General features: G+C 56.3%; 5 protein-coding genes across 12 annotated transcripts in view; 3 read left to right on the top strand and 2 right to left on the bottom strand.

Moving 5' to 3' along the window:
• The first annotated feature begins 2,211 nt into the window (after window positions 1-2,211).
• Window positions 2,212-7,740, top strand: CORO1A (coronin 1A). Its single transcript, XM_028525257.2, has 11 exons — window positions 2,212-2,362; window positions 3,898-4,096; window positions 5,278-5,400; window positions 5,495-5,624; window positions 5,711-5,895; window positions 6,055-6,174; window positions 6,358-6,462; window positions 6,576-6,721; window positions 6,832-6,889; window positions 7,002-7,217; window positions 7,520-7,740. The coding sequence occupies exons 2-11, from the start codon at window positions 3,899-3,901 to the stop codon at window positions 7,622-7,624; spliced, it is 1,386 nt and encodes a 461-aa protein (XP_028381058.1). The 5' UTR covers window positions 2,212-2,362; window position 3,898; the 3' UTR covers window positions 7,625-7,740.
• A 2,013-nt stretch (window positions 7,741-9,753) lies between these two features.
• Window positions 9,754-10,565, bottom strand: BOLA2B (bolA family member 2B). Of its 3 annotated transcripts, none has more exons than XM_028518234.1 (3): window positions 10,384-10,565; window positions 10,197-10,294; window positions 9,754-9,896 (listed from the first exon to the last, which is right to left on the bottom strand). In XM_028518234.1, exons 1-3 carry the CDS (start codon window positions 10,444-10,446, stop codon window positions 9,797-9,799), a joined length of 261 nt encoding a protein of 86 aa, XP_028374035.1. In that variant the 5' UTR covers window positions 10,447-10,565; the 3' UTR covers window positions 9,754-9,796. The 3 variants fall into 3 exon arrangements, 2 of the variants coding, with proteins under 2 accessions (XP_028374035.1, XP_028374045.1); XR_004902113.1 differs by having other exon boundaries at window positions 9,757-10,003; window positions 10,384-10,559; XM_028518244.2 differs by having other exon boundaries at window positions 9,846-9,896; window positions 10,197-10,256; window positions 10,384-10,460.
• Window positions 10,566-10,739: 174 nt separating this feature from the next.
• SLX1A (SLX1 homolog A, structure-specific endonuclease subunit) lies at window positions 10,740-14,597 on the top strand. 4 transcript variants are annotated; one of them, XM_028517796.2, is made up of 6 exons: window positions 10,740-11,101; window positions 12,109-12,160; window positions 12,249-12,587; window positions 14,013-14,140; window positions 14,310-14,397; window positions 14,471-14,597. In XM_028517796.2, exons 1-6 carry the CDS (start codon window positions 10,914-10,916, stop codon window positions 14,498-14,500), a joined length of 825 nt encoding a protein of 274 aa, XP_028373597.1. In that variant the 5' UTR covers window positions 10,740-10,913; the 3' UTR covers window positions 14,501-14,597. The 4 variants fall into 4 exon arrangements, with proteins under 4 accessions (XP_028373597.1, XP_028373607.1, XP_028373591.1 ...); XM_028517806.2 differs by lacking the exon at window positions 12,249-12,587 and having other exon boundaries at window positions 10,882-11,101; XM_028517790.2 differs by having other exon boundaries at window positions 10,882-11,101; window positions 14,310-14,597.
• Window positions 14,598-15,858: 1,261 nt separating this feature from the next.
• On the top strand, window positions 15,859-19,054 carry LOC114500476 (sulfotransferase 1A1). Of its 2 annotated transcripts, none has more exons than XM_028517182.2 (8): window positions 15,859-15,971; window positions 16,668-16,816; window positions 16,912-17,037; window positions 17,127-17,224; window positions 17,744-17,870; window positions 17,975-18,069; window positions 18,540-18,720; window positions 18,856-19,054. In XM_028517182.2, exons 2-8 carry the CDS (start codon window positions 16,669-16,671, stop codon window positions 18,963-18,965), a joined length of 885 nt encoding a protein of 294 aa, XP_028372983.1. In that variant the 5' UTR covers window positions 15,859-15,971; window position 16,668; the 3' UTR covers window positions 18,966-19,054. The 2 variants fall into 2 exon arrangements, with proteins under 2 accessions (XP_028372983.1, XP_035877116.1); XM_036021223.1 differs by having other exon boundaries at window positions 15,917-15,971; window positions 16,633-16,816.
• Window positions 19,055-19,183: 129 nt separating this feature from the next.
• Window positions 19,184-21,377, bottom strand: part of SGF29 (SAGA complex associated factor 29) — a 29,159-nt gene continuing 26,965 nt past the window's right edge. For both annotated transcript variants that reach the window (XM_036021224.1, XM_028512811.2), the window contains 5 exons: window positions 20,853-20,982; window positions 20,637-20,783; window positions 20,457-20,492; window positions 20,191-20,353; window positions 19,184-19,388 (listed from right to left, as the gene is read on the bottom strand). In XM_036021224.1, coding sequence (XP_035877117.1) covers window positions 19,272-19,388; window positions 20,191-20,353; window positions 20,457-20,492; window positions 20,637-20,783; window positions 20,853-20,982 — 593 coding nt within the window. In that variant the 3' untranslated portion in view covers window positions 19,184-19,271. The remainder of the gene's footprint in view (window positions 19,389-20,190; window positions 20,354-20,456; window positions 20,493-20,636; window positions 20,784-20,852; window positions 20,983-21,377) is intronic.

The following is a 21,377-nucleotide window of genomic DNA, read 5'->3' as shown; positions in this document are numbered from 1 at the left end:
ACCCATAGCTCGCCTCTGCAATCCTCTGTGTGAGCTCATTTTGACTAGCTTTTCTGACGTGGTGACAAGGTGGTCACTACTTAGTGCTGGACTTATAGCCTATCAGCTTATTAACCCCCAATGGAAAGAGGGGCTTCTTTGTCCTAGCAGCTCCAATCAGTCTGCTTCTCTTATATAGATTTGAATCAAGTGCTCATCCCTGAAGCAATCAATAAAGGTTGCCTTGACTGGAGAAGCATGGGCCATGTGCCTACCCTGAACCTCCTGCTGGTGAGGAAAGGTCGGCTCCCCAAAGGAAAATCCAGATGTAGCCACCAGTAAAGAGGGGATGGCAAGAAGCTGGGTGAGCAGCACACTGCAGGAACACCCTCCTATACTCTTCATCAGGAGGCATCAACCTCTCCCTAAACACAGGGAGAGCCTCATGCAGGGCCTTCACCACCCACCACTGAACTAACTTTCACTCTTGTGCACATTGGACATGGCTTCCACATCATTTCCACAGCTGGCCTTGCATCTGTCCCCTGCGGCTGCCCCGTACCTGTCTGCCCCCGACCCAGGCTGCAGACCAACTGGAAGGTGAGAGCACCATCTGTGCTCCCCCAACCCTTCCTATCCAGGCCTGTCAGGTTCTTGCCTTTGGGGGCATGGTTTTCAGGTGCCTCACTGACATGCTTCTCTTCTTGGAAATGCGGTGCTCCAGGGCTGAAGGCAGTGTGTGCCTGAGCTTCTTCTCTGTACAGTGGAGGTGGTACCTGCCCCTAGGGTGTTACGAGGGTTCAGCGAGTGCACCCTATTTTTAGTGTTTCGAGCAGTGTCCGACACAGAGCAGGCGCTCAGTGAGCAGCAGCTGATATTTTTTCACTGCAGCTGGAGACTGTGCATCACGGTCCCTGTCCGTCCCTATCCAGTCCCGCTTAGTGACAGGCCCCCCGGGTACAAGACAACACCCTGGTTTTTACAACAGAACAATCTGTGGAATACTCACACACACATTGTCTCATTTAAAAGTCAGAGCTTTGTTGGATGGGCAGGGCAAATTGTATTTTCCCCCATTTACAGATGAAGAGACTGAGGTTCAGAGAGGTAAGAACTCTTGCGCAAGACCACTCAGCCCATCAGTGGTGGAGATAGGATTTGAACCAGACCCTTACAAAATTACATTTTGGGGTCTTTGCTCAGGCTGCCCCTCAGCCCAGATGACTTTCTGTGGTCGGGCCTGCTGGCTCTTTCTCATCCCTCCCTGTCCAGGGCAAATATCTGTAAACAGCAAGAATGATAAGAGCTAACATTCATTAAGCACTTGTGCCACTCCAGATGAGGTGCTCGAGGCTTTCCTTTCCCCATAATCTTATAAGGTGTTACCCTGTCACAGAGGGAGAGACTGAGGCACAGAGAGGTTAAGAAAACTGTCCAAGGTCACTCAGCAGGTGGGACAGCGGGAGTCAAACTCATAGAGCACTTAGATTCCAGAGCACCTTCCTTGCCCACTGGCTGCGGCCCCTGAACCCAAGGACGGGCACAAGCTCCTCCTTCCGCCTGAGTCTGGAGTCTGGGCTTCCGCCCCTGCCTGGCTCCCTTGCTCCTCTCCTTCCAGTAGGCTGAGAGCTCCCTGTCGGCAGGAGCCTGAGTCCCTCACTTCTGTAGCCCTGCACAGAGAGATGCTCCATATGCCAGATTCATTCATTTGTTCCCGCGGGCAGCTGGCCCGCGGTGCTCCTAGATGAAGACATGAGAACTGGGAGGCTAAGTGTCTCCCCCAAGGCCACCCATTTGTACATGCAGGAGCCTGGACAAGACTAGGGATCTCCTGGGTGCAGGCTGTTGCAGGGCTCTCCCTCCTCCTGGTCCGGTCCTCCACTCTGTTCCTTGCCTCTGGGGCGGGGTGGGGGTGGAGAAGGCAACACAGCCTTAGCTGGGAGTGGGCGTGGGGGCCTCTTCAAAGGCCGGCTGGACCCGATGCCAGGGAAAGGATGGCGAGTAGGCTGGGAGTAGACCGAAGAGGGAAAGAAGGAACAGTATTTTTGCGTTTTGACATTACAAAGTGAAGACTAGATTGTCAGAGACTGGCCAGCGGCATCTGTTTTGGTTCGGAATCGGCAGCGTAGGGCACCGAGCTTCTGGACGTAGGGAGGGGAAACAGGCTGCGGGCTGGTGGGGTGAGGCGGCGCCTCTGCGGAGGGAAGGGCTCTGTCCTTTAAGAGCTCCGCCCAAAGGGGCGCTGCCACGCCTAAGGAGGCGGGTGGCTGGGCTTCTCATTCATTGTCTTGACAAGAGCATCCTCAGCGGGCAGTCTCTGGCTCCTTCAGCGCCTTCCTCCACCTCCTCTTCCTCCTCCATTTAGGGGGCCCCCCCGCAGCAGGTAAGCCTCGGGTCCCGGGAAAACGGACTGGGCATCGCTGTCCTGGGCCACCTGTGGGGCGGGCGTGAGCTTGGTAGGAGCCAGCTGTGGGGGTGGACAGGCTGTCAGAGGGGCCAGTGCTGAGATGAGGACAGAGCCCGTGAGCCCCTGCGTGGAGGGGACTCTCCTGAGGTGTGGGTGAGCGTGGGTGGGTCCATCAGTGTGTCTGAGAGCTCCGAGAAGAGGCGGGGGCGAGGGGCCATGGCAGCCAAGATGTGTGTGGGGGGTGGTGAGGGGCCCTGACTCTCCCCAGAACGGGAATCTTTGGGGGTGGGGGTAGGGGTGGGGGCAGGGGTGGGGGCAGGGTGCGGTGAGCTGAGCAGCTGCCCTAAGCTTGGAGACAGGGAGGGGTTGAGAGCAAAACAAGAAAAGACCAAGTTCCCCTTTTCGTGGTTTCCGGGCCTGGTACCTGCAGTGGGGGAGGAGGCAGGGTGGGGTGACAGCTTCCTGTCCTCCAACCTCCAGTTTGGGGCTCTCTGCTTCCCAAACCCAGGCTTCTCACCTGGGACGGATCCCCTGCCCCCAGACTGCCTGTCCGCACACACCCGAGCAGGCTCCTCACTGTGAGCCTCCTGGAGACTCACAGGGTAGGCGAGGGGGGTTGGAGCCCCCAGTGTTAAGGACCAGAACCTAAGGTGAGGCAAACTGGTGAAGCTGAGGAGGCAGAATAGAGGCCCTGGGGAGGGTGTCTGTCCAGCAGGCACCCTGATCCTGGTACCTGGGGAGCCAGAGGAGGCCCCTCTGCTTCATTAGCTGTCTGCCAAGCCAGTGGGCGAAAACCACCCTAGCTGGACCTCAGAGAAGTCAGCCCAGCGTCTCCCTGTGCAGAGTTCCAGTGGGGGTGGCGATGGCACTTAGGGCACCTGCTTAAGTGGAGGTGAGGGCAGAGGAGTGTGGAGGAGGAGAAACCTGGACTAGGCCATCTGCTCGTTCGTGGGGCCCAGAGACCCACTGAGGAAGCCATCCTGACACCTAATGACGTGCCTCCTGGGCAGGCCCATGTGCTATTTCCCCGTGTGTCCGGCACTGTGCCCGAGGCGAGGCGGCCAGCCCTGCCCGACTTTAGGAAATTGCCCTGTTGGTGTGTGTGGGGGGTGAGGTCTGGACACCGAGGCTAAGAGAAGCCCCTTCACAGCATGAGCCACCACAGAGAAAGGCTCTGTGCCTGTCAGCCAGCCGGTTGACGGCAGATCGAGCTAGGTGCTGCCCCACACCAGGCTCTGCTATAGCACAGAAGCAAGGGCTGAGGGGTGTGGAGAAGGTGGGCCTCGCAGGTGAGCTGGGGGGGAGAGGGGCAGAAGGCGAGAGGAGTGTGAGGGGAGCAGGGCGTCAGCTGCAGAGGAGAGTGAGTGGCCGGGAGCCCTGGACGCTGCTGCTGGGGAAGTTAGCTGAGACCTTAAATGCCAGACTGAGGGGTGTCCTGGGGGAGATGAGGTCAGAGCTGACCCGAAGGGACAAAAGCTCTCAACCCGTGTGCCTCTCCACCCCCACCCCAGCATGAGCCGGCAGGTGGTGCGCTCCAGCAAGTTCCGGCACGTGTTTGGACAGCCGGCCAAGGCCGACCAGTGCTATGAGGATGTACGCGTCTCACAGACCACCTGGGACAGTGGCTTCTGCGCTGTCAACCCCAAGTTTGTGGCCCTGATCTGTGAGGCCAGCGGGGGAGGGGCCTTCCTGGTGCTGCCCCTGAGCAAGGTGAGCCTCGAGCCCTGGGGGCAGCAGCCTGCCACCTAAGGTGGTCTCTGGCCTTCTAATGGCCCCCAGGGGGCCTGATTAGGTGACTGTCACCAAGCCTTCCTGGGCCAGGGTGTTGTCATCTATAAAACTGAACCTTATATAGAAACTGAATCTCAGAGGGGAGCTGACAGGAGAAGGATCACACAGTGAGTCCTGAGACCCAGCGTCTGTCAAGTCTCAGCCTGGGGCCTTCCCCTCTCAGGAGCACAGAGGACGGGCTGGGCTCTGCGCAGGCCCAGCAGTGTTCTCAGAATGGGGGGTACTCCGGGTCTGGGCCTGTCGGAGCCCTTGGGAACCCAGCAAGTTCAGGCACCCAGCCCACAGGCAGGGGTGATGGAAGGGGGCCTTCTCCTCTGCCCAGCCCTGCCCTCCTGATCCTGTTCCCCCTCCCCTGCCCTCTGCTGACCCCTGCTCCCAGCACACTACTGTGCTCTTGGGGGGTGAGACAGGAAGGGAAGATGGGCCCGAAGTTGTTACCTTAAAAGGGCCGATGGAAGCGCAGAGAAGAGGAAGTGGTTGTCAGGGTGAGCGCTGGGCCTGCTCTTCACACAGGAAGCCCTTCTGCAGTAGCTGTCCCCGGAAGTGGCCATTTCCAAACCTCTGCTCCGGTCTGGGGGCCAATTATGACAGATTTCCTGGCACCTCTCCTTTTGAAAGGACCCATGCCCACATCCCCACCATTCACACACACTTCTGTGGGGAACGCTTCTCCCAATACTATTGACCCCCCTTCCCTACCACCTGCCCTGGCCCTTGGCCTGTGTGCCATGGAAGCCTCACTCTTGGAAGCTGGGTGGGGCTGGGGGCCCTCAGGGCAAAAATGAGAAACAGAGACAGAGATGGCAGGAACTTGGCCAAGATCTGACAGTGAGGCAGGACCAGGACCTGGCGTGGCCCTGGTGCCCAGCCCCACACCCCCGGCCTGTGCTCCTCGTGGCCGGCCTGTGCGAGTCACTCTGAAAGCTCTGACCTGGGGCAGACAGACACCCAAACCTCCCACCCTAGGCCCTGCTCGGCCTCCCAGGGATCCCGTAGCCTCCCTCTCTGTGCCTCTCTGAAGGCGCGTGGGGAGGCGCCTTGTGGGGATTGTGTTTGGAAAGCAAAAGCACCTCCCTCAGAGGCCCTGCTGTGCCTTCCAGACTGGACGTGTGGACAAGAATGTGCCCACAGTCTGCGGCCACACGGCCCCCGTGCTGGACATCGCCTGGTGCCCACACAATGATAATGTCATTGCCAGTGGCTCTGAGGATTGTACAGTCATGGTGAGTGGTGGTGGGGACACAGGGGCAAGGAGGGGGCTCCAAGACAGGATCTGACATTTGGAACACCCAAGACTCACTTGCCCCTTCTCTGCAGGTATGGGAGATCCCTGACGGGGGCCTGATGCTGCCCCTGCGGGAGCCTGTTGTCACCCTGGAGGGCCACACCAAGCGTGTGGGCATCGTGGCCTGGCACCCCACAGCCCAGAACGTGCTGCTCAGTGCAGGTGCCTGGGGGGAGAAGAGGGGTGGGCTGATTGCCTGGCAGCGAGGGGGCAGGCTCATGGCTTCTGACACTGAGGGCATTGCCCAGGTTGTGACAACGTGATCCTGGTGTGGGACGTGGGCACTGGGGCGGCCGTGCTGACACTGGGCACAGATGTGCACCCGGACACAATCTACAGCGTGGACTGGAGCCGAGACGGCGGCCTCATCTGCACCTCCTGCCGCGACAAGCGCGTGCGCATCATTGAGCCCCGCAAAGGCACTGTTGTGGCCGTGAGTTGCCGTGAACCATAACCCTTGACCCAAAGACCTTCATCCCTCCTACCCACTACCAACCATGCCCCTAGTTGCTACCGTCTCCTGCCCCTTACGGGGGTTTGGCCCTCGGGGCGTGCGTATGGGTGCCTGACTGACCACCTCCTTTCCTTCCAGGAGAAGGACCGTCCTCATGAGGGGACCCGGCCTGTGCGTGCTGTGTTTGTGTCTGATGGAAAGATCCTGACCACAGGCTTTAGCCGCATGAGTGAGCGTCAGGTGGCACTGTGGGACATGGTGAGTGTGGAGAATCAGGACTGGAGGCTCAGTCCCTGCCCTGCCACCTGAATGGCTGTATGCCCATGGGCCCGTTTACCGACCACTGGTCGGTCTGTAGGGGGTTGCTCCCTGCCCAGTGAAGAGCACCACCCTGGGGCCTGATGCACCCAGCTCACTGTTACCTCCCACCTGTCTCTGCAGAAACACCTGGAGGAGCCACTGTCGCTGCAGGAGCTGGATACAAGCAGTGGTGTCCTGCTGCCCTTCTTTGACCCTGACACCAACATTGTCTACCTCTGTGGCAAGGTGGCCCAGTTGGGCAGGGGGTCAGGGAAGCAAGGTGGGCAGAGGGGCTTGGAAAGGACCACAGCTGCAGGCATCTGTCAGTGTTGATCTTCCCTTGCACCCACTGCTTACAGGGTGACAGCTCCATCCGGTACTTTGAGATCACTTCCGAGGCCCCGTTCCTGCACTATCTCTCCATGTTCAGTTCCAAGGAGTCCCAGCGTGGCATGGGCTACATGCCCAAACGTGGCCTGGAGGTGAACAAGTGTGAGATCGCCAGGTGACTGATCCCTGACCTGAGCACGCTCTTAGGGCAGTGCCAACCTCATGCTAACTTCCAGTCCCAGCCCAACTATGCTGTGGACACTGCTCACTTTTCTGTTTCCACAGATTCTACAAGCTGCACGAGCGGAGGTGTGAGCCCATTGCCATGACAGTGCCTAGAAAGGTGATGCTTCCATGTCCCTCCTTGGGCTGTGGGCTGGGCACTGACCCTGCAGAGCTGCAGGGTGGTGGCGTGGCCTAAGCATGCTCTTAACCAGCCTTGGCCTTGCCCACAGTCGGACCTGTTCCAGGAGGACCTGTACCCGTCCACCGCAGGGCCTGACGCTGCCCTCACGGCTGAGGAGTGGCTGGGGGGTCGGGATGCCGGGCCCCTCCTCATTTCCCTCAAGGATGGCTACGTGCCCCCAAAGAGCCGAGAGCTGAGGGTCAACCGGGGCCTCGACACTGGGCGTAGGAGGACAGCACCAGAGACCAGTGGCACTCCTAGCTCGGTGAGAGGTGGATGGGAGGCTGGAAATTAGGGTGGGAAGACAGAGTAGAACAGGGGCTGCTATTGATGTGGTCATTGACCCAGTGGAGAGAGGCTGGCCTTTGAGGCAGCCCAAGATTACAGAGGGCTGGGAGTGGGTAATCCTGAGGCTTCAGGCTTATAGGCCTACAGCTCTCTGGGCTACAGCTGGCTGAGTGACAGAAGGGCCCAGGCCCTAGGGTTCTTGGGAGAAGACTTAGTGGACTCCAGGGTTAAGGGGAGCCCTGGATGGAGCTGGTCCTAATGCAGCCCTGGGTTCTCCAGGATGTCGTATCCCGGCTGGAGGAGGAGATGAAGAAGCTCCAGGCCACCGTGCAGGAGCTACAGAAGCGCCTGGATAGGCTGGAGGAGACAGTCCAAGCCAAGTAGAAGACTCGGGCCTTCAGCTGGGGCCCGTGGCATCACCTGCCTCCCCTTCCATTCATACTTCTGCTCCTCAGGCCACAATGGCAGATACAATAATAAAATGGCTTTATTTTCTGGTACCTCTCAGACTCTGATGACTGGCCACATGAATGCTGAGTCTGCTGAACTGACATGCCCTTGAGTTTCCCCCTCAGTAGCTTCGATGTAATCGACCCATGGCAGGGACTGAGTGATGCCTCTGAACACCCTGCTTACAGGAACCGGCGTTGGTGGCTGGCAGCCGCCCCTATCTGGTGTGGTTTGGGGGCCTGCTGTTTTCCAGTGGGCAGGTCTGACTCTTCAAGGCCCTAGTGTGAGGCCTGAGGAACTCCCATGTTTACCCCAAATCTGCCTTTTCTAGCCAACCACATCAGGGTACATGCAGCTGTACTGACACCGTTGCTTGTGGGGAAATGAGAATCTAGCACTTACATGACATCTTTCAAACTGTATGCCTCAGGGGTCATTTTTAAGGTGAAAGCTTAGAAGAAAGCAACAGCCTATCCCTAGTTTACAGGTTAGGAAACTGAGGCATTGAATAGTTGAGGGGCTTGCTGAAGGGCAGGTCCCATGTCATGACTTAAGTGTCCCCTTCTAGTTCAGAGCCTTCCCTGGGCAGTGTTGCTGCCTCTTGAGCCCTCACTGTGGGTTCTGCCTGAGCCTGGCCTCTGTGAGAGAGGGACCTGAATAGACCTGCCAGGCCTTATCAAGCGGGGATTTGGAAGTGGGCTTCTGATACCCAACTTAGTGGGTAAGCCCGAGCTGGGACACAGGGCTATCAGGACTGGGTGTCCTGGCCACAGCGGGGTTTGGTTCACATAGGGACAGCAAGGACTTAATGCCCTGTCCGCCGGCCCCTTCTCCTGCTTCAGCATGCCAGAGAAAACCACTGGGTAGAGAGCTGAGGCAGCTCTAAGATGGTCTCTGCCCGCTCATTTTGGTCTCATCCTTTACGCAAGCCACGTCACCCTGGGCAAGTCACTTCTTTCCAGGCTTCTGTTGCCCATCTATAAAATGGGGAAAGGACCACCACAACTCTGAGAATGCAGTGAGTGGATCCAGTCAGGGGTGTGAAGAGAGAATCAGAAAATCTGGAGCCTGGGCCTGCTAAAGAGGTGAGGTTCCCGCTCCGAACCTCTCCTGTGGGATGGGGACGGGCTGTCTGAGTAGACTCAGTTGCTAGCTCTCCTCTTGGCCCAGAACAGTGGGAAAAAAGTTCAGGGAAGGATCCCTGGAACTCAGAAGGGTTAACCTGTCATCACCATGACTTCTAGCTTTACCAACCCATTCTCCTTATGACAGAAACAAGAGAGGGAGGTGGGGATGGAGATAACTTAGGGGCCAAAAAACTGGCCTTGAAAACACAGGGGAACAGGTAATTTGTACTCCCCAAGAGCCCTGGCCCAAAATGGGTGGCAGGGATTTCATCTGCACAAGGCCTTACCAATCCTGGCACTTGTGTTTAAGCTGCAGGTTGGCCTTATTTTCCTGTTTTACCCCTATTCCCATCCTCTGCCCACACCGCCATTCTTGAAAACCTCATGGTCTTCCCACGGGCATCTGTGGCCATGTCAAGCCCAGGGCTGAAAAGGTCACTGGACCTTCTCCAGTGGGCCCCAAGACATCAGCATTCCTGCTGTCGGAGAGCCGCTGCTGGGGTACCATGTCCCTGAGGGAACCTGCAGGGGAAGTGCAGAATCCTCTATTATGCTTCTGACATTGGGGTGATGTTGGTGAGAGGGACAGGTTTGTTAAATTGGCCAGCACCCTGAAACCCTGAGCACTTTCCCATCTGCGCACCCTGAAGGCTGGCAGAGGGCGGTGACACCCAGCAATGCTCCATAAATGGGCGGGGTTGTTGGGTAGTGGTGGTACGCCTAGGGGTCTACCAAGAATTACAGAGAAGACCTGTGAGGCCTGCCCTAGAAGAGGTTTTAAGAATTGAACTTTCACTTTATAAGTGGGGACACATAGGCCTATGTGTGGAGAGGGGCTTGCCCAAGGGAAAACAATGGAGAGTGGCAGGGCAGGGAGAAGCCAGGCCCCACTCCGTCTCAGGGTCCCTCCCATACACAACACACCAACACAGAAACTGGCCCTGATTCATAATTTAATGGCTGTGCAGGTCCTGGTCCCTTATTTCTGCTGCTCACAGGCCCACTGTTCTGGGGTCAGGGTTTTCTGTTCAAAGGCATGGATATGCGGAAGCTCTTCTGCTAGGCACGCGTTCACCAGCCTGGGGGAGAGATGGGGTTAGGAAATGGCAGGCGCCTGAAGTCACAGTCCCCGAAGCTACGTTGACCCGGGAGACTGGAGGTGTCCCTAGGTTGTAGTCCTCAGGACCTGGGAACAAGAGAGGTAGAGGACCTGAGTCTCAATACTCGATTCGGGGATGAGAAGGCGGGATCCTTGGGGTCGTAAGTTCTCGGTGCTGGGCCGCATTGGCTGGGGTGAGGGAATTGGGTATTGGGGAGTGACCCGGGTTTTGTTCCCCGAGCTGGGACCGCGCTAAGTGGGGCGTTTCCCTCGGCCTCACCGGTGTCTTTGAAGCAGCGGCTTGCCCTCGAACTTGGCGGACACCACCAGAACTCGGAAGCTGGACGCGCAACGGTTGGGAGTCGTGTCCTCCACTTCCTATGGGGCAGAATGGTGTGGATGGTGATAGGCCACCCACCTAGAAGCCCTTTTCCACTCGCTGGGTGAATCCAGGCTGCTCAACTCACCACGTGATCTGCCTCCAGGTCCCGCTGCAGCTTCTCCCGGAGGTACTCGGCGCTGAGTTCCATGGTGGAAGCCCAAAGGGGGCGGCAGCCCAAAGGGGGCGGCGGCCCAGCGAGGTCAGAACCCCAGCACTGACGCAGGTCGCCCTACTTCCACCCTTACTAGAGTCACTTCCGCTAAGGCCTCTACTTCCGCCCTTACTAAGGAGTCCGTAAACTCAGGTCTTCCGCTTTCACGCAGGCCTAGCTTTCCAACCATCCTACGTTTCCGCGCTTACTGTCAGTCAGCCAATCAGAGTCGGCACACGGACCGACTCCTCCCCAGCCGAAGCGAATTGGTGTCCTCTGCCGGCACAGACGGCTTGGGTACCGTGGGCGGTTTTGGACACCCTAACTCCAGCCAGGAAAGGGTGCACAAACCCACCTTGCTGCAGCCTCTAGGATACCTCGGAGTCGTCCCGAAGCGCATTTTCCTAGATAAACACATTGAGACCGTGGCAACCCAAGCCACAGCAATCAACCCACAAGTCTTGATGGGCCCCGCGGGAGGCGCGATGAGGCCCGGGCGCTTCTTCGGCGTCTACCTGCTCTATTGCCTGAACCCTAGGCACCGAGGTCGCGTCTATGTGGGGTTCACTGTCAACCCTGCCCGTCGGGTCCAGCAGCACAACGGGGGCCGCAGGAAAGGCGGGGCTTGGCGGACCAGCGGGCGTGGGCCTTGGTAAGAAGGGGCGGGTCACTTAGGAGGAGGGAGTCAAGGAGGAGGTGGGGCCCGCAGGGTAGAGGCCAGTGGCAGTGAGTGGGGTAGAGAGACGGGCCTGGGGTGGCTAGAGACATAGGTGGGCCTGCCTCGGGGGAGGAGCCTGTGAAAGGCCGAGCCCTGTGAGACGAGGCTATGGGACTCAGGCGGGGCTGGGTAGGAAGGGGACTAGTGATTTAGGCTTGGTTTCGCGATAGGGGGTTGGTGAACTCGCTGGGAGGGAAGATAGAGACCCTAGGAGGGAGAAAACTGAGGAGGGACAGTTAAGTCCTGGTGACTGGAGGCGGATCCCGAAGTTGGTAGGTGCGAGGGTCGGACCTCTAAGAAGGGGGCAGGGCCTCATGGGCGAGGCTCGTGGAGGTTTGTGAGGATTCCTCCCTCTGGTAGAGTAACTGGAAAAGATATTGGCATTCAGGTTGCCTGTCACTACCAAATCCAATAAGCAGTGACAGCGATTGAATCTTTTATAGGCACTTTATTCAGATGGCCGGTGATCTGAGAAGATGGCGGGTTCATGCCCTAACAAACCATCTTTCCCTTTCTTTCCTGGCCAGATCCCTTTTAAGGGGGTTGGGGAAGACAAACAGGAGTCAGTGAGAGTCCTTGAAGTTCACAGCTGCAGCACTTCTATCCTGGGCAATTAGCTATCTCCAAGTGGGGGGGGGGGGGGGGGTAGTCGCCTGCTTCTTACCCACACGGATGTCTCCAGGGGGTAATCTCTAGCCAGCACCCCAGGAGGTCAGCCGCTTTTTCTCAGGGGCCAGATGGGCCTTATCTGTAGTTTCTGAAACAAAAAGCTTAACATACGCATTACTTGCTAGATGTATGGCTATTTACCTTAAGCTAAAATTTTCCAAGTCTTAAGCCCCCTATCAATAGGACTGACGAGAGAACCGTGAAGAGGGGAATAGGCAGGACCCAGCATGGGGCAGGGGGCTCACAGGCCGTGCCATCATTCTCTTCCCCAGGGAGATGGTGCTTATCGTGCACGGCTTCCCTTCCTCCGTGGCCGCCCTTCGGGTAAGGCAGGAGACAGGGCTGGCGGGAAGATGGGCTGGGGCTTGGGGTCGTCCCTGCATGGTCCTGAGGCCCTCGCTTCTGTCCACAGTTTGAGTGGGCCTGGCAGCACCCGCAAGCCTCCCGCCGCCTGGCACACGTGGCTCCACGCCTGCGCAGTGAGGGAGCCTTCGCTTTCCACCTGCGTGTGCTGGCGCACATGCTCCGCGCGCCACCGTGGGCGCGCCTCCCGCTCACCCTGCGCTGGCTGCGGGCTGACTTCCGCCAGGAGCTCTGCCCACCACCACCGCCACACGTGCCACTAGCCTTCGGGCCTCTGTCACCCCGAGTTTTGGCCTCCAATCGCCGGACCAATCTCTTTGCTGACACAGAGCCCCAGCCAGCCCAGGACGCTGAGGCCCCTTGCACCCTTTGTGCGCGTGTGCTCCAGGTGAGAGCCCCCACCTGGTCTCCAGGTTGGGGCAGGTCTACACTTAGACGATTTAAGATTAAACTGTTTATTGAGGGATCACTCAGCCCACTGACACCCTTTGGCAACTCTGCTTCCATCTGAAAAAGGGGGAAGATAGTACTTGTGGTCATTCCTCGACATTAGTGCCCTCCAACTTGGGGCCTTTGCCCGTTCCTTTTCACTGGAATGTTCTTCTGTAGACTTTCAGTCTTGATAAAATGCCACCTCTTCTCCATGAGGTCTTCCTTGGTTCTCTATCTAAAATTGCATTTCTTAGCAAGAGGAAGATGCAATTCCTTTTTCCCTTTTTTTTTTTTTTAAGGCTTACCACTTCTTGTCCCATGTATCATGTACAGTTTACTCTCGAACAACATGGAGGTTAGGGGCACTGACCAGGAGCAGTTGAGAAGCCACGTGTAACTTTTTATTCTGCCCAAACAGCCCTCCCTTGGTATCCATAGAGGATTGGTTCCAGTACCCCTCCACCCCCTCGGGTTCTCTAGTCCCTTACATGAAATGGTATAGAACAGTGCATACAGTTGGCCCTCTGCATTTGTGGGTTCCCAGCTCTGGATCAAAAATACCATTTTTAATCTGTGGTGGGTTGAATCTGCAGATGCAGAACCCCAGTGGGATATGAAGGGTCCACTGTGTATTTATTGGAAAAAAGGTCGTGTGTAAGTGGACCCCTGTGTTCTTCAAGGGTCAACTGTATTTTATTTATTTTATTATGGGTTTCTCCCCTCCCCCCACCCCCATACTAAACTCCACAAGGACAGTTCTTATTCACTACTGTAGAACACAGTCTGGTACAGAGCAGGTGGCAAATAAGTATTTAGTATGTTAACTGAGATGTAGGTCTGACTTCCACTCATAGTAAATGTAAGTAAACTGAGTATAGTCACATGCTGCTTAACTAGGGGAATACATTCTGAGAAATGCGTCCTTGGGCAATTCTGGGTGCGAACATCATGGAGTGTACTTATGCATATCTGGATGGTACAGTCTATTACACATAGGCTCTACAACATACCTCTGTCATATATGTGGTTCCTTGTTGATAGAAATGTTGTTATGCGGTGCATGACTGTATTTACCATTCGGAGCTTTAGCGACCTGCTTGTTATCACTTAGCCTGTAAAGAACTCTAATCTATGTCTAGCTGCAGGGGCCCTGCTGTTTTAGAATCATTGCCAAAACTCAGGGAAAAAATGGCCAGCTTAGTCCCTACAGGTATTTAACCTCTCCTTGCCTGTTTCCTCACCTATCATACACAAATAGGGGTAGTACGTGCCTCACAGGGTTGTTTTATGCAAAGCCCCTGGAAAAGTGGTCCATGGAGATTCTTTGTTATTGATACACCACTACTCCCCATTTTCTTTACCTGCCTGCCACCTCTGACAGGATGAAGAGGGCCCCCTGTGTTGCCCCCACCCTGGCTGTTCCCTAAGAGCCCACATGATCTGCCTGGCACAGGAGTTCCTGCAAGAGGAGCCAGGGCAGCTTCTGCCCCTAGAGGGCCAGTGCCCTGGGTGAGTCCAGCATCCCTACCCCAGCCTGGTGTACCTCTGAGAAGACAGTGCCCAGTTGTCCAAATCTAAGCCCATGGTATCTGAGTCCTCGTCTTGGCACCCAGGGCCTAGCCTGGAGGCAGCTTGTGACCCTGACTCCATATCTCCTGCCAACTGTACCCCTTGGTAGCTGTAAGAATTCACTGCTGTGGGGAGACCTGGTCTGGCTTTGCCGGATGGGCACCGAGGAGGAAGAGGAGGACTTGGAATTAGAAGAGGTAAGAGGTGGTTTGGGACCCTACCTCGCCCTATCCCCTAAGCTGCCTTTGACCACCCTTCTTGTCTCCACAGGAGCACTGGACAGACATGCTGGAGATCTGATCCTCAGCATCCCTGCCCCTCCACCTGTTCCTTTTCTGTGACTCTTCCTTTTGGTCTGGGCAGTTTTTACTTGAGTACAATTAAAAGTCTGAGTTAAGCCCTGGCTGGTGTGGCTGAGTGGGGTGACAATTGCTGGCAATGTCCCCAGTAGGGGGTGTGCGAGAGGCAACTACACACTGATGTTCCTCTTCCTCTCTCCTTCTTTCTCCTCTCTCTAAAAATAAACAAACAAAAATCTTTATTAAAAAATTTTAGCCCTGGCTGGCGTAGCTCAGTGGATTGAGTGTGGGCTGTGAACCAAAGTGTCGCAAGTTCGATTCCCAGTCAGGGCACATGCCTGGGTTGCAGGCCACGGCCCCCAGCAACTGCACATTGATGTTTCTCTTTCTCTCTCTTTCTCCCTCCCTTCCCTCTCTAAAGGTAAATGAATAAAATCTTTAAAAAAATTAAAAAATACCAAAATCTGAGTTAGGGCACCTTCTGGTGTGTGCCGAGATGTGTGTGTGGAGCTAGCGGGCAGAGGCCTGTGGAGAACAGAGGATGAGGAGGGGCCATCCCGCAGCATGGAACAGCCTCTTCTCTGCTGGAGGCCTCTCTGCCTCAGCATTCCCCAGCCTTCTTCTGAGGTTACAGTTCTTGAGGGCTTAGGTCACTCACAGCCTTGACTCAGAGCCAACCCAACTCCAGTGCCCAGCTTGACTTTGGACCTTAATCCAAACAAGGATAAAGGACGTGGCTCCTTCAAATCCAGGGAAAGAAAAACATTTTCTGGGGGGCTGTTCTTCCACCATCTGAGTGAGGCCACACAGGAACTGTGGAACTGGGCTCACTTCCAGCTTAGGGTTAGGAGACTGCAGCGTTCTTGGTCTTTCCCGTCTTCTGCTGCCTCAAGAAGAGCCTGCTGAGCAATGCCCGGCCCCCAACCCTGTCCCTGCCCACATCACTATGGAATGTCTGGGCAGCCTGGGGGCTGTAGGTTGCCCAGGACCTGAACATTTGGTGTCTTCAGACTGGTGTGTAGCCACCTTTCCCCTCCACTCACTCTTCTGTCCCCTCTAGACCAGGCTTATTAGAAAAAGCTGACAAAACAAAAAACAAGACAGCTGTCTGGTCAGGAGCCAGGATTATAGTTCACCACCTCACCCTTCTGTGCCACCCTCCCCCCACAACACAACAAAACAAAACCTATTAAGCTCTATTGTCTACATTCAGTCTTTTATTTTCTGCACACTAATCCCACATGTTGGGTTTTCAGGCCAGTCTCGCACTGGCTCCTGCTGGGGTGCTAAGGACTGTAGCAAAGGAGCCCTATCACCCCAAGCTCCACCCTTTTCTTCTTGGAGGATAGCTAAGTCTGGGAGAGGCTCCAGATCCCTCCCACTTTGGATATAAAACTCAGTTCTGAGCAGTTCTGCACTTACTACTTTGCACAGCAGGTGACAGTCACAAGGCCAAGGTCTAGAGAGGTCAGGTAAGTGCTAGGATGGGGGTGGAGAGGGCCAGTCCTCCCGTACCCAGCACTGAGCTCCTGTGGTTTGGTCTCTCTGTTCCTGGCTCTCACAACCCTTTCCCCACGGGTATCTCAGCTCAGTCTACCACCAGCTCCAGCTTGGCCTCCAACACCCTCTCCCGCTGAGTCATCAGTTTTGTTCATTCACAGGCTAGACTTCGACCCCCACACAAGCTCAGTTGCTCAATTGGCTGTTTATTTCTCAGTCAAGGTGGAATGTGGCTGAGCAGGTGGAGGCACAGGCCCAGCTGGCTTTGGGGAGGTTTCTCTATGTGAGGGGTCTAGGGAGCTCAAAGAGGGAAGGACTGGGAAGAGCCCGTGGGGATCAGGCCCAGAGTCCCAGCAGGAAGTGGTGAAAGAAAGAACACTCGGCAGACCCTAGAGTAGGAATTTTCTCAAGTGAACACTGGAACCCCCTTGAGAGCTTCCAAAAACAGGCATTTGAGCCCTACCACCAAGCAATTTAATGCATTTGGGGTGTAGCCCAGGCAGTGGGATTTGTAAAAGCTCTGCAGGTAAATCCAAGGTGTAGTCAGAGTTGTGGTCGGCGGCGTTAGATCTGGCTGGGAATCCAGCCCCAGCACTCACTCAGTTCAACAGATGGCACTGTTATGTTGTTAAGGGAGGTGAGTCCCACTCTGGCCCCTGACTTGCCAGCATGGAGCTGGTCCAGGACACCTCCCGCGCACCTCTGGAGTATGTGAAGGGGGTCCCTCTCGTCAAGTACTTCGCAGAGGCAATGGGACCACTGCAGAGCTTCCGAGCCAGGCCTGATGACCTACTCATCAGCACTTACCCCAAATCTGGTAAGTGATGGAGGACCACCCACCCCTCTGCTGGCCCCTTTGGACCAGCAGGGGCACACCCTCAGCCCCTGCTGACCTCCCATTTTCCTCTCCAGGCACCACCTGGGTGAGCGAGATCCTGGACATGATATACCAGGGTGGTGACTTGGAGAAGTGTCGCAGGGCCCCCGTCATCATGCGGGTGCCCTTCCTTGAGTTCAAGGCTCCAGGGTTACCCACAGGTGTGTGGTGGGGTACTGGAGGCAAGTAAGGTGGAGGGAGGTAGGACCCAGGCTCCAGTTTGCTGGACCTTTCCCTACCCATGGCTTAGGTATGGAGGTTCTGAGAGATACACCAAACCCACGGCTCCTCAAGACCCACTTGCCCCTGGCTCTGGTCCCTCAGTCCCTGCTGGATCAGAAGGTTAAGGTGAGTGGCAGAGGAAGCCAGAGAAAAAGGCTTGCTGGGACCATCCCAGCTTTGGCCTTATCTTCTGATAAGGTCTTACTTCCTCAAGCCTGGCATGGTCTTAAAGGGGAAGATGTCCTGAACCTCATACTCTGGTGGGGTCAGATGCCCAGTGAAAGTGAGATGCTTTGCAGGGTCTGGGTGCCCACAGGCCTGTGGACAAGGGGGCTGGCAGGAACTCTGCACACCTTGTTCCAAATCTGGGTACAGTGGCATTGAGGGGATTGGGTTGATATAATAGTTCCTGGGACCAAAGCCAGGACTTTGGCATCAGAGCAGGGTTCACACCCCAGCTCAGTCACACTGATACCATGGGAACTCAAGCGTCAGCCCCCAAAACTGTTTTCTTCCTGGCCAAACCAAGAGAACCTCCCTTCATGGATGCTGTGAAGGGCGGAATGCTATACTTAAAAGCACGTCTAGTGCCTGTGGTGCGCTGTGTGATTATGTGATGTGGGGGTGTGTCTTCTGCTTCTCCAGGTGATCTATGTTGCCCGAAACGCAAAGGACGTGGTCGTCTCCTATTACCACTTCTACCGCATGGCCAAGGTGCACCCTGACCCTGGCACCTGGGACAGTTTCCTGGAGAAGTTCATGGCTGGGGAAGGTGGGCCTAACTCTGGAGGAAGGAGTGGGGTAAAAGCTGAGGGGCAGCCAGCTAAAACTAATACCAACCTCTGTCTGTGCCCCCCACCCTGCCCTTTTCCCCAGTGTCCTATGGGTCTTGGTACCAGCACGTGCAGGAGTGGTGGGAGCTGAGCCGCACCCACCCTGTCCTCTACCTATTCTATGAGGACATGCTGGAGGTAAGCACCTGCTACCACTGCCCTCCATGTTGCACGTGCGGTGGGAGGAGCTTCATGGGAATCTGCCAAGGTCGTCTAAACCCCCCTCCCCTATGGCAGCCCCCACACTGGTCCTACTCGATCTTCCAAGTCACCTTCCCTGCCCAGAGCTTCTGTGCCACCTGGGCAGTAGCACTCTGTACAGCTCTTAACTCCTAGTGTCTGAATCAGTGCCACGTGCAGTCATCAACCACCCACTTACGGCTGCTGCTCCTCCTCGGGGCCACGGCTATGACAGAAGGCTCCTCCTCCTGTTTTCCCCAATGAACCAGACACAGCTTACTGACAGATCATAGGACGGAAGGCGGTTAACTCTGCCCCGGGGGCAGAGTACCAGAGTGTCAAGGAGCAGGGTTGGAAGTGAGAGAGGGGCGTCTCTTTTGTTCAAAAAACAACCAGCTCTCCACTGAAGACCCCCTCTGCTCCTCCAGAACCCCAAAAGGGAGATTCAGAAGATTCTGGAGTTTGTGGGACGCTCCCTGTCAGAGGAGACTGTGGATCACATTGTGAAACACACATCGTTCAAGGAAATGAAGAAGAACCCCATGGCTAACTACAGCACCATACCCACTGAATTAATGGACCACAACATTTCTGCCTTCATGAGGAAAGGTGAGTGCCTGCCAGGCACTCCCCGTCTGGGGAGCGGAGGGTGGGAACAGTGGCCAGAACTGGCCCTGAACCCCTTGGGGCCTTCCCCTGTAGCCAGGTCCTTGAGCCTCCCGCCTTCCCTCCCCACCTCCCCAGGGATCATGGGGGACTGGAAAACCATGTTCACTGTGGCTCAGAATGAGCGCTTTGATGCCGACTACGCTGAGAAGATGGCAGGCTGCAACCTCAACTTCCGCTCAGAGTAGTGAGTGGTGTTCACTGGAACCACTCCACAGTGAATGGTGTGAAACCAGCCTGGCAATGGCCTCGAGAATAAAATACAGTTTGTGTTGCATGAAGTGCCTCTGTTGGAAGCCAAGCAAACCTGAACTAAATGAAGCCCCTGCAGCCTCCAGTTCCCCAACTTGCCCTAAGTCGGGAAGGGTAAGAACAGTCTGGAAAAGTAAAAACCAGGAGACACAGGCAGAGGGGAAGAATATTTATTTGATCACAATCTTTTGTTGCATTCCTCCTTGAGGGGGGTGGCAGGAGACTGAGCCTGCCAGCCTGCTTCACTTCTTTTTGGGCTCCTTACAAGCCACCACATACCTCTGGGCCACATTGAGGGGAGGGGAATAACCATCTGCATAGGAAGTGTCTTCGAACAGGACCGAATAGTCATCCTGGGGCTGTGGCAGGAAGCAGACAGGAGGGGTTGGTCAGAAACCCCCGGGCAAGGCTTCCCACCCCCAAGCCTAGGCTGACAGGAACCTCTGGTGCACGGGCTCCTAGCCCTTCCTGCCCTCATCTCCCCCCAAGAAGTCTAGATATTTGAATCCAGTCCCTGCAGAACTCCCGAACCTCACTACAGAACTCCTCTCAGCATCAAAGGGCCAGGGACGGGATGAAGAGCACAGAAAAGGGGACTCGCTACCTACACAGGCCACCATGGAAGGGACTGGTGCTTTTCAGGGACTCTATGGTAAAGGGAGCGAGGACAACTTGGGGGCAGCAGGCAGGGATCCTGAAGGAGTGGAGAAGAGCCTTTAGACGGCTAGTTGTGGTAGGTGGCCAGGGTGCCAGCAACAGCATCACAAACTCAAGGAAAAGCAGCCTCAAGCAAAGGACAGTGGTGCAGGAGTCGGGGACTGGAAGACAGGCCCTGGGCACAGCACTGCCAACTCGGGGCTCAGACTTCCCATCTCAGTGCAAAAGCAAGGTTAGGCTACAGGACACGTCAGGTCCACTCCACTCAGGACTTGCTAAGGCTCTTGCTAAGGTCAGCTGGCACTGCCTAGGACAAGGCTGGAGGGGAGTTACAGGGCAGACTGTCAGCGGGAGAGGGAGGGCAGCTCACAGGGCACTCCCAGCTCAGAGAGGCTGCAAGATGAGGACAAGCAGGGTAGGAGATGGAAAGACGACCCCAGGACACATTTGGTCAGCACAGCAGTATGGGTGTCGTGGGTGACCTCTCCCATGGGGACATCTTACCCGTTGTGGGGGGGTGTGGATCAGGGCCCGGTAGAAGCAGGTGGTCTGGGGATACAGGGCCAGCACGAGCTGCTCCTTCTGGAATAAGGCTTCGGGGTCTGTCTCAGGGTTGGCCTTCCACTGAGGCAGCGGGATGATCCGCCGCCGGCTCAGGGTGTGTCTCCTGGAGGGGGGCTTAGGTCAGCCCATGGCTAGGTAGGGGGCTCCTCCCAGCAGCGTGGCTGGCCCCCAGGCTGCCCTCGCCCCTCCCCGGCCAGCACACTCACTCTTTGCCTTCCTCATCAATGTCGTCTACCTCATACCTGCGGGAGAACAAAGGGGGAACAGTGGATACAGGAAGGTACACGGTCCAGTAGGAGACCCAGGAGGAGGGTGTAGAGGGAAAGTAACCCAAGGAGTGGGCTGCTCCCACGCCAGTTCCCACAGGACTGGGTGTGTCCACTCACTTGTTGGTGGCATGGCTGTAGCTGACCACCTCGGCCAGGATCCACTGCTCATCCCCATCCACGGCCTTTACCCGGGCAGCCACCTTGTCTCCAGGCTTGGCCACATAGTCCCCAGAGGCTGGAATGGCCCCACAGAGTGGGGGCGGCCTGAGAGTGGAACTGAGTGTTAGTCCCAGCCCCTCCCTGGCCAGTTCCCCGCCCCGAGCCTGCCCTCACTTGTCACCAGGCTTCCCGATCCATAACGGCAGGGTCATGGCTGACTGCTGCAGCAGGGTCATTAGCACCCCCCTGCGCATGGTCTTCCGAGGAGGCTCCGAGTCATTGTACAGGCCTGCAATCTTGGCAGCTGTGGGAAGGAAGTGAGCCCCTGAGGCACCAGGGATAGGGTGCCTGCCCCCCGGCCCACCTAACACTGAGCTGTGAGAGGAGCTCGGCTCCACCTCTCGAGTTAGCACCAAGGGCCCAGATGTGACCCCTGACCCTTCCACTAGATGGCCACGGCGAGACTGTCAGGTACACTAGCAGGTGGGTGAGAGGGCAGCTTAGTGGATACCCTTTGGAGGAAGGAACTAGAAAGGACAAGAGGGGGCTTCTGAGGTGCTGGTCAAGTTCCATTTCTTGGTCTGAGTGCTGGTTACATCCATTTGTTAGTGAAAATTTTATTGAGCTGTATGTACACTTGCATATATTTTCTTTTAACATGTTGTAGTTAAACAAAAAAAAGAACTATCAAATGTGGAC

This window comes from Phyllostomus discolor, chromosome 3 (genome assembly GCF_004126475.2).
Source record: "Phyllostomus discolor isolate MPI-MPIP mPhyDis1 chromosome 3, mPhyDis1.pri.v3, whole genome shotgun sequence".
In the NCBI taxonomy this organism is placed as follows: domain Eukaryota; kingdom Metazoa; phylum Chordata; class Mammalia; order Chiroptera; family Phyllostomidae; genus Phyllostomus; species Phyllostomus discolor.
Note: the sequence above shows the minus strand (reverse complement) of the source record. Positions and strands in the feature narration are given on the sequence as shown.

Bases quoted from the DNA above. Each gene is read 5' to 3' on its own strand.
- CORO1A (XM_028525257.2), top strand. From the start codon at position 3,899: ATGAGCCGGCAGGTGGTGCGCTCCAGCAAGTTCCGGCACGTGTTTGGA. The intron at 4,097-5,277 runs GTGAGCCTCGAG...TGTGCCTTCCAG, and splicing joins TGGTGCTGCCCCTGAGCAAG to ACTGGACGTGTGGACAAGAA. The intron at 6,722-6,831 runs GTGACTGATCCC...CTGTTTCCACAG, and splicing joins AACAAGTGTGAGATCGCCAG to ATTCTACAAGCTGCACGAGC.
- BOLA2B (XM_028518234.1), bottom strand. From the start codon at position 10,446: ATGGAACTCAGCGCCGAGTACCTCCGGGAGAAGCTGCAGCGGGACCTG. The intron at 10,295-10,383 runs GTGAGTTGAGCA...TCTGCCCCATAG, and splicing joins ACCTGGAGGCAGATCACGTG to GAAGTGGAGGACACGACTCC. The intron at 9,897-10,196 runs GTGAGGCCGAGG...TCTCTCCCCCAG, and splicing joins CCGCTGCTTCAAAGACACCG to GCTGGTGAACGCGTGCCTAG.
- SLX1A (XM_028517790.2), top strand. From the start codon at position 10,914: ATGGGCCCCGCGGGAGGCGCGATGAGGCCCGGGCGCTTCTTCGGCGTC. The intron at 12,161-12,248 runs GTAAGGCAGGAG...TTCTGTCCACAG, and splicing joins CCTCCGTGGCCGCCCTTCGG to TTTGAGTGGGCCTGGCAGCA. The intron at 12,588-14,012 runs GTGAGAGCCCCC...CACCTCTGACAG, and splicing joins TTTGTGCGCGTGTGCTCCAG to GATGAAGAGGGCCCCCTGTG.
- LOC114500476 (XM_028517182.2), top strand. From the start codon at position 16,669: ATGGAGCTGGTCCAGGACACCTCCCGCGCACCTCTGGAGTATGTGAAG. The intron at 17,038-17,126 runs GTGTGTGGTGGG...CCCATGGCTTAG, and splicing joins GGCTCCAGGGTTACCCACAG to GTATGGAGGTTCTGAGAGAT. The intron at 17,871-17,974 runs GTGGGCCTAACT...CCTTTTCCCCAG, and splicing joins GAAGTTCATGGCTGGGGAAG to TGTCCTATGGGTCTTGGTAC.